The sequence below is a fragment of the Portunus trituberculatus genome, chromosome 21 (assembly GCF_017591435.1).
Source record: "Portunus trituberculatus isolate SZX2019 chromosome 21, ASM1759143v1, whole genome shotgun sequence".
Taxonomy (NCBI): Eukaryota; Metazoa; Arthropoda; class Malacostraca; order Decapoda; family Portunidae; genus Portunus; species Portunus trituberculatus.
In genome coordinates, this window is record NC_059275.1 from 16,382,809 (window position 1) to 16,392,232 (window position 9,424).

The 9,424-nt window shown below is 38.6% G+C and overlaps 1 protein-coding gene across 1 annotated transcript in view; it reads right to left on the minus strand.

Annotated features, from left to right (window-relative positions):
- Positions 1 to 9,424, minus strand: part of LOC123507048 (prolow-density lipoprotein receptor-related protein 1-like) — a 126,650-nt gene that overhangs the window by 89,163 nt on the left and 28,063 nt on the right. Inside the window, 5 exon segments of the mRNA XM_045259567.1 lie at positions 1,064 to 1,132; positions 1,135 to 1,176; positions 3,476 to 3,604; positions 7,297 to 7,419; positions 9,247 to 9,363. Coding sequence (XP_045115502.1) covers positions 1,064 to 1,132; positions 1,135 to 1,176; positions 3,476 to 3,604; positions 7,297 to 7,419; positions 9,247 to 9,363 — 480 coding nt within the window.

The window sequence follows — 9,424 nt, forward strand, 5'->3', positions numbered from 1 at the left end:
CTTGAAGGGGTTAATACAGGCACTGCCACATGACTTCCTGCAGATTCCCTTATTTTCTTAAGAGTATATGAAGCAGGACAGGCAGAGGTGTTACTGGAGCCAACTGTATATCTATGTGAAGACTAACTAGAATCTAACACTCCTAATCCAATCTGTTGTAGAAGGCCCCACACTAATACAGCTCAGGCTCTGTCAATTACAACTAGGAAGGGAAGGTTTCTCATCCATAGCACAGCCTGACTCTTCTTCTATGACTCAGAGGATGATGCAGGTGAGGATGCCTTGCTAGTGTGGTCATGGTAGTGGTGGTGATGCAAGACCAAGCACTGACCAAAACAAACCTCGATATGGTGGTGTATACAAGTCTTGGTATGGTGGTGGTGGCGGTGGTGGAAAAATTGACATGTCTCATTAGAATAAAATGGGATTATTGATTATTATAGTCCATCTGCTCTAAAATGGCTCCTGGATTTAAAACATTGTAGCTTATTGATAACTTAATTGATCTGATGTGAATAATACTCGTTTTCTATTAATCAATGCACGTATTACAAAGATAGCTCACGGTTTTCCTCAAGATCTGACAACCACGCATTCCACACCATTCAAACTGAGACCAGAGAGCCACTTTAGAGTAGACAGACTATAGTGAAATGAATGGGTATGAGTTTGGGAAGGAAATACAAGCACATGGGAACACACTTACGCACATTCATGGACACACACACTACATTCCCTACACTGCAATATATTCCATTAACTATTCTGTCATTTGTTTGAATAGAGTAATTTGTTTGAATGGATAAATACTTTGAAACAGTAGTAGGTATTTATTACAAACCTAATCATGATCCCTTAATTACACCTTTGAAGGACTTAACACTGCTTACACTGTTAATGCACAATTTCTGAGTGTCTCTGGCTGACGAAGTAAGAACACAGTGAAACAAACACAAAAGAAAACAGACAAAAAAAGACAAAATATAAGAGAACACAGATGCACACAAACTCACTCTCTCTCTCTCTCTCTCTCTCTCTCTCTCTCTCTCTCTCTCTCTCTCACCAACACAAGTGGTTCCATTGGGTTGCTGCCAGTCTGGACAGAAGCACTGTGGCCCCTCATTGGTGGGCGGCAGCCATGGTGACAAGTCTTGGATTCACACAGATTGGTTTCCTCTGCAATGACAATAAATGAAGTAAATAAATAAATAATCAAAGCAACAATGATAAAAATTAATCTCCACCCCTTCCTACTCATCTCTCTTTTGCTTCTTGTCTCTCCTACATTATCATGTCTTATCATATCTGTAATAAATAAGTAATCAGAGCAACAATGTTAATAATGGTTCTCTACTCCTTCTTACTCATTTTTCTTTTGCTTCATGTTTATCGTAAGTTATTGTTTCTTATCATGTCTGTTCCTTTAGTTCACTGTTTCTCTGCTTACACCTGCAGCATCAGTAATAATAAGACATCTTCTGGCCTTTCCCCACTCATCTCTTTCTGCTATACATTCCCTCAAGGTCATCAGAACATTTAATTTTGTATCTGTCTATCAAGCTCACTCATTACTTAAACTTGTACCAAAAAACTATTAAGACTTTTTAAACCTTCCTTCATGTCTCTTTCAGCTGCAAATCTACCCCAGGTTACATTTGTTTTTATTATATCTGTATATCTAGTTAAATGTCTCTAAACCCTCCTTCATGTCAATCTTAGCTGCAAATCTCTCCCAGGTAATGTTTGCTTTAATTAAATCTATCTATCTAGTTAAATGTCTCATTCCTTAGACTTAACCCCTTCAGTACCAGGACACGTTTTCATATTCATTCTGTTTACTATTTAGCGGTTTTATACAGCTTCAGAAACTTGTGTGGGGATAAAAAATAGTGGAGACTGGCCATTTATCTTCTGACCTCCATACTCTTCCTAATGTCAATAAAATCATCTAATCATACCAACAATTCATGATAAAAATGTGTTCCCAGTACTGAAGGGGTTAAAGCAACAATAGTAACAAGACTCCCTGAATCATCCCTCATCTCCTATCTGCATATCTATTCCCCCTCACCCTTGAAATATGTCTTTTTCTTCTCTTTTTCAAGTAAGACAAGGAAAGCCAGCCAAAGGTAACACAAAATTATCAAAAAAAAGGTCCACTGTTCTTTTATTTATCTATTATCATTATCATCTATTATCATTATCTATCTAGTTGTGCCATTGGTTATATGGAGCAGCAGGAAGAGCAAATGCCTACCCCAGTGTGTCCGGTGTGGTTGTGCTTGGTGGGCGCTGTGTGTGCTGAAATTTAGTGGTGAGCCAGGAAGAGCAGAGACCAAAGCACAACTAGCACTTTTTTTATAACTTTTTTTTTTCCCCTTCCTTGTGGTGATGCACAGGCAATAACAATGCTGAGGTTGTGTGTGTGTGTGTGTGTGTGTGTGTGTGTGTGTGTGTGTGTGTGTGTGTGTGTGTGTGTGTGTGTGTGTGTGTGTTATTCATATATGTTTCTTCTTTTTTTTTTCAATTTGTTCGATACCTTGTCACAAAACTATTTACTTCAGAAAAGCTAACCAGTAAATACCACCTTGAAAACACTGTATATACTCTATCATTCACATACACAGGCTCCCTACTTGATAAAACAGCCTTCCTATCCTTATTCTTTTTACCTGCTGTGGCATGTCAATTTAAGGGGTTTTAATAGGAAAATATCACAGGCCAGAAGTTTTGATGTGTAAATGAAGTCACACCCCCTTTCTCAACCCCACTCCATCCATGTCTCCCCATCCCCACTCCCTTGTTTCTACATCTCTCACACCCACGCCCAATCACCTCCATCTAAGCTCAGTTCTTTGCTTTGTTTTCATTCAATATGTGATGTTGTGAGGACATTATTTATTCATTTATCTATTTATTTGTTTATAAGTCTATTTATTTACTTTCATTTCATTACCTATCAATATATTAAATTTATTTTACTTTATTTTGGGAATATTTGGTTTAATATCTTGTGAGAATGTTATTAATTATCTATACCAGGGATTCTCAACTGAGGATTTGCAAACCCTCAGAGATTCACAAGAAAATTTCCAGGCATACTTTGATGGCTGATCTAATAATATCTTTTGCAGCACCATTGCATGTTGAGTTAGTGTCAGTCACTAAATCAACATTCCATTCAATGTCAGATTACTGGGGGTTTGGGCAGATGGTCTTATAACTCATGGGGTTTTTAAGGAGAAAAAGATTGACAATTCCTGACCTATGCTAATTATTAGGTGAAAATAAACTAAAAACTTCTGACAAACACACCTACAAAGTTTCCCATTTTCGCCACTCATACCAGGCTACACAAAAACATTTCTCAACACATAAATACATTGATAACAAGCACTCATTCACCTCAGGAGCACCACCCTCATCCCTGTCACCTTACTAGTGCATAGATAACAGACACATTTATCACACTCACCGCAGAAGTTTCCCTCGTCACTGTTATCAGGGCAGTCAGAGCGTCCGTCACACACCTCCCTCAAGAATATACAGGTGATGGCGTCCTGGCATCTGAAGTAGTTAAGAGGGCAGGTGTTCCCCTTCTTACCTACAGGAGGAGGAGAAGGACTTGTTAGTGGTGTCTGGAAGGAAGAGGATGGATGGATGGGCAGAGAGAGAGAGAGAGATGCTTACATTACATAAATGGACATACTTGGATGAGATAGCAATAGATATAAGCCCCAACCTCTCTCTCTCTCTCTCACATACATCCAATCTGACAGGCTTCCATTTCATTTGTCTATTCTTTTTAACCTTTTATTTCAAGACACTGCATCTGACGGCTCCTGATCTCCTCCCCACCCACCACACCCCCGCCAGCCTACACACCCTGCCCACGTCACCTGAGCAATGAGCTGGGCCGTGACGTGAGGAGTCTGTGGTGCAAGGATCATTTAAGGGTGCGATACTCTTAGCGCTGGCAATAGGCTGGTGGGTTGTGCGTGGTAGCCGGCCTGTACTTACTCTTCGTTGATAGTGGAATGGCTGCGAATGGCCGTCACTTCTACTACTACTACTACTACGGCAAAGGCAACAATAATACGAATAATAACGGTATAATAATGATGATATGAAAAGGATATTGAAGATGAGGGCAATAACAACAACAACAATGAATTTTTATGCCATTACTACTGTTACTTCTACTACTACTACTACTATCACCAGCACCACCACTACCACCAGACTCTACTAAACTCGTGTGTGTGTGTGTGTGTGAGTACTCCATCTTACCCACGCTCATAATCTCGCACAAACAAACCAGCTAGTGTTTCTTGTCGCGTGGTATCACAGCATTAATAATGACTTGAGGGGCAAGACACACTCCACTACATATACATTGACGCTTCTCCATTTTTTTTTTTTTTTTTTTTTTTTACGGTTCACAAAAACAGATTAAGAGGAATATTCTGACACTCTTTGCTCTCTCACTACGACTATTTCCAAAGGCCACAGAGTTGATTAGCGGGGTTTTCAAGAGTGTTTCTCCAATTAATAATGTAGAAATCTTGTTTGTTTTCTCAATTTGATACTTTTTTTCCTTTCTTCTTCCTTAATTTATATTTTTTCCGCCTCTCTTCTTCTTTTCACCATTTTTTGTTTACATAATCTGATACTTTTGCTTTTTTGTATTAATAAAAAAAACGTGTAAATTCAAATAAAGACTTTAGAAATAGAGATAAAATGCAGAGGTGATTTGGAATATGAAACTAAATATTTAGAAATTATTTGCTCTATCACTACGACAATTTTCCAAGACCATAAAGATGATTAACCGCGTTCTCAAGACTGTTCCTCCTCTTAATAATGTAGAAATCTAGTTAATTTCCCACTAGAACCCCAAAGAACACCCTAAAACATCACGCAACTTCAATTAGAGTCCCTTGAGAGTAGTGGGGATGCGAGCAGAGTGTTTCATGATAAGTTATAAGGCGAGTAAGAGATTTATGTGTTGTGTCTTGTAAATTTCTCGGTCTAAACACTCAAAGATGGCTTGCCTTTTACGCTTATCTGTCTTACGGGTCACGAAACCAACATGGGTAAAAGGGATTGAATTTAGTCCAGTTAGGATAAAAGGGAATGCATTTAGTAGTTAGGATAAAAGAGAATGCATTTAGTAGTTAGGATAAAAGAGAATGCATTTAGTAGTTAGGATTAAAGGGAATGCATTTAGTAGTTAGGATAAAAGGGAATGCATTTAGTACAATTAGGGTAAAAGGGAATGTATTAAGTACAGTCAGGATAAATAAAAGGGAATGCATTTAGTACAGTTAGAGTGAAAACGTACGCGCTGTATTCTTATCAGTCTACACTATCTTCTTTTTTTTTTTTTACAAGGTTTAGTATAATGTTTGCACGGGTTCTTATTTTACTTTATTTTTATTGCAGTGATATTTTAGCAGCAACTATAAACCCTTTGGCCAATAATTAAACATATCTATTTGCTGAACACCCACATCCAATCGTTAGTGGGTAAAAATTGCAAGATATATTAATTTTTCACCTATAACTTTCTTGCAGATGCTTATAAAACTTCGTTCATCGTATAGTGTTGATAATAAAAGAGCAGTATTGTACGTATATTTTCCGTAACCAGCTCTAACTTCTGTATCTGAAAAGTATGTGTAATTTATACCGGCAGTACCCAGTAAACCTCAATTCACTCAGATTATGCTGTTAACCCATTCAGTACCATGACGCCTTTTCATATTCATTCTGCTTACTATATGGTGATTTTATACAGCTTCAGAAACTTGTGTGGGGATTAAAATAGTTAAAACTCTGGCCATTAATCATCTGCCCTTCATAGATTCTTCCTAATGTAAATAAAATCGTCTAATCACACACAAAACTCATGGCAAAAATGCGTCTAATCACAACAACCTCTCCAGTACCATGACGCGTTTCATATTCATTCTGGTTACTATTTGGTGATTTTATACAGCTTCAGAAACTTCAGTGGAGGATTAAAATAGTGAAGACTGTGGACCATTAATTTTCTGACATCCATACACCCTAATGTTAATAAAATGATCTAATCACACCCAAAACTCAGGTAAAAAATGCGTCCCAGTACTGAAAGGATCAAGCCTCGTGTCGAAGTGAAGGAAATCAGCACCACCACTCCCTTGAAGACGCTCTCGTAGATTTTATTGATCCATATAATCTCAATAAAAACAAACTCGAGTGGAAGTGCGCAGCGAGGACAGCACTGACTAGGGGAGGCTATCTTAATGGTGTACGGTTTTTGCGTGCTCTCTTCACCGCTGTTTGGTTTCTCTTATTAATCTGTCTTATCTATCTAGTACCACTTGTCTATCTTATCAATGTATTTTAACCCCAAGTGCTAAAAATTATGTGCCTCCATTTTGTACTCTCTACCTTCCTACTCCATCTTTTTTATTGAATAGCGAATTTTTCTCCACTTTTTTTTATTGTACCCTTTATCTGGCTCTGCTTATATTTATTTTTTTTTTTATTAATTCCTTTCATACAAATTTGTCGATTTTGTCGATTTCTTATTGATTTATCTATTCATTTTTACTTAATCTTTTTCTTATTAATCTATTTCATTCACTCATTTATTTTTCGTCATTCTCATCTCAATATCTTCTTAACTCTTACTTTTCTTAACTTTTTTTCTTTCCTCGCCCACGAATCTTTCAAGGGTACACACGATCTCGACATTTTGAAGAGTTGCCACCGCCAGACACAGGAGACGGCAATGCACAGGACCGCTCAGATAACCTTCAACACACGACCTACCGCCCTTCCTTGCCTTGGTGGGAGTTCTTTGCCTTGCTGGGAGTGTGATAGTGTGCTAATGTCATCACTTCACCCCATCCACACACTCCTTGCTTGCCTGCTATACTGACAGACACGCTGACACTCGAGATAAACACAAGGTAAACACACATACGATACTCACACGACACACACACAGGTTCTTTCACACACTCCTTCCTATCTTGCTTGCCTGCTATACTGAAAGACAAGGTGACACTCTAGATAACACACACACACACACACACTCCTTCCTATACAAACTTCCAACACTCACACTGATTCATTCGAACACTCCTTGCTTGCCTGCTACACTGAAAGACACGGTAACACTATACAAACACTGCAACACAAAGTAAAACACACGCAACACTCACACAAGTTCATCCACACACTCCTTGGTTACCTGCTACACTGAAAGACACTGTAACACTATACAAACACTGCAACACTCACATAGCGCGTTATCCTCGTCTGAATTGTCCTCGGCGCCACAGTCCGAGTCTCCGTCACACACCCACCCCTGCGGCAGACACTTCCTTGTGATGTTACACGTGAAGGTTGTGCACTCCCGTGGCGCTGTAGGGAAACAAAGGGGGGGAGGGAGAGTGATACATGGACAAGTAAAGAGAAGCATAGTGAGAGATTGATACATACACGTGAAGAGAGACAAAGATTGATACATGAAGATATATGGACACGTATAGAGAAACACAGTGAGATTGATACAGACACGTAAAATGGACACAGAGATTGATACATGGAGATGCATAGACACAAGAAAACAGTGAGAGATTGATACATAGACACGTTAAGAGGGACATAGAGATTGATACATGGGGATACATGGACACAAAGGGGAAACATAGTGAAAAGATTGATACATAGACACGTAAAGGGAGACACAAAGAGATTGATACATGGAGATACACGGACACATAAAGAGAAACAGAAGAGGAGACTGATACGTGAAAGGATAAAGGGAAACACGGGGAAAAATTGATACATAGACACGTAAATGGAGACGCCAGAGAGAACTTCATACAAAGACACAAAAATAAAGAAAAGAAAAGAAAGAAACAGGAAGCGCAGTGAAAAGGTAAAAAAAAAAATACTCTGAAATAATTACAATAATGAAGAACAAGTTAGAGAAGGGAACAAAAAATGGGAAACGAGTTTTGTAAATGGAAAACTATTCTTAATTAGTAAGAAAAAAGAAAACAGCCACAGAGAGAGAGAGAGAGAGAGAGAGAGAGAGAGAGAGAGAGAGAGAGAGAGAGAGAGAGAGAGAGAGAGAGAGAATCATTATATCCTCCACCTCCATGCATTCCTTATCTTCCCTGGCCTAAACTTTGAAAGAACAGCCGACGTGACGTGAGCCCCGCTGATCTAGGCTATTCACACGGCGATAACAGCACTGCACTTCACTCGAGGCATCGCTAAGAAGAGTATTAATAGATCCCTGTCCCTTATCACGGCGCTTGGAAGACTCTTAAAGGTGTGACAAAGCGCGCGACTCCTTCAAAATGCTTCACGATGCTTCAGACTGGTGGTTCGAATCCTTGACTCACTCACTGCCTGACTCGGGTAAAGCTTGTATTGTTGTCTCTATTTTCTTATTTTATTTTTTTTTTCATATTGTATTTTATCTATTTTTTTATTTGTTAAGTTACTATTAGCTAATCTATTTGAGTCTGGAAGGTGGAAAACTAGCTCTATGATGATGATGGTGGTGGTGGTAGTAGTAGTAGTAGTAGTAGTAGTAGTAGTAGTAGTAGTAGTAGTAGTAGTAGTAGTAGAAGAAGAAGAAGAAGAAGAAGAAGAAGAAGAAGAAGAAGAAGAAGAAGAAGAAGAAGAAGAAGAAGAAGAAGAAGAAGAAGAAGAAGAAGAAGAAGAAGAAGAAGAAGAAGAAGAAGAAGAAGAAGAAGAAGAAGAAGAAGAAGAAGAAGAAGAAGAAGAAGAAGAAGAAAAAGAAGAAGAAGAAGAAGAAGAAGATGATGATGATGATGATGATCATGATGAAGACTAGAAGAAGAAGAAGACGAAGAAGAAGAAGGTGATGATCATGATGAAGACTAAAAGAAGAAGAAGAAGAAGATTAAAAGAAGAAGAACAAGAAGATTAAAAGAAGAAGAACAAGAAGAACAAGAACAAGAACAAAACAAAAACAAAAACAAGAAGCACAAGAACAAGAACAAGAACAAGATTAAAAGAAGAAGAAGAAGAAGAAGAAGGAGAAGGAGAAGAAGACTAAAAGAAGAAGAAGAAGAAGAAGAAGACTAAAAAAGAAGAAGATGCTGGAGATAAACATAGTAATAAAAGAAAAATGGTTATGAATTCCAGATACACAAAGCTCCACTGAAGATGCCCGTTCGAAATGTGTCCAGTAAAAGTCCCTGTACTCACGGCAATCCTCAGGCTCATCAGACGCGTCCAGACAGTCCGGGGAGAAATCACACATATGGGACTTTGGGATGCATTTGAGTCCGTCGTGGCAGGCAAACTGTTGGTCCGTGCACTGAACTGTTGGAGGGAGAAGAGAAGGGTTATTTGGGGTGAAGTTTGGGATAGTATGGGGAGACAT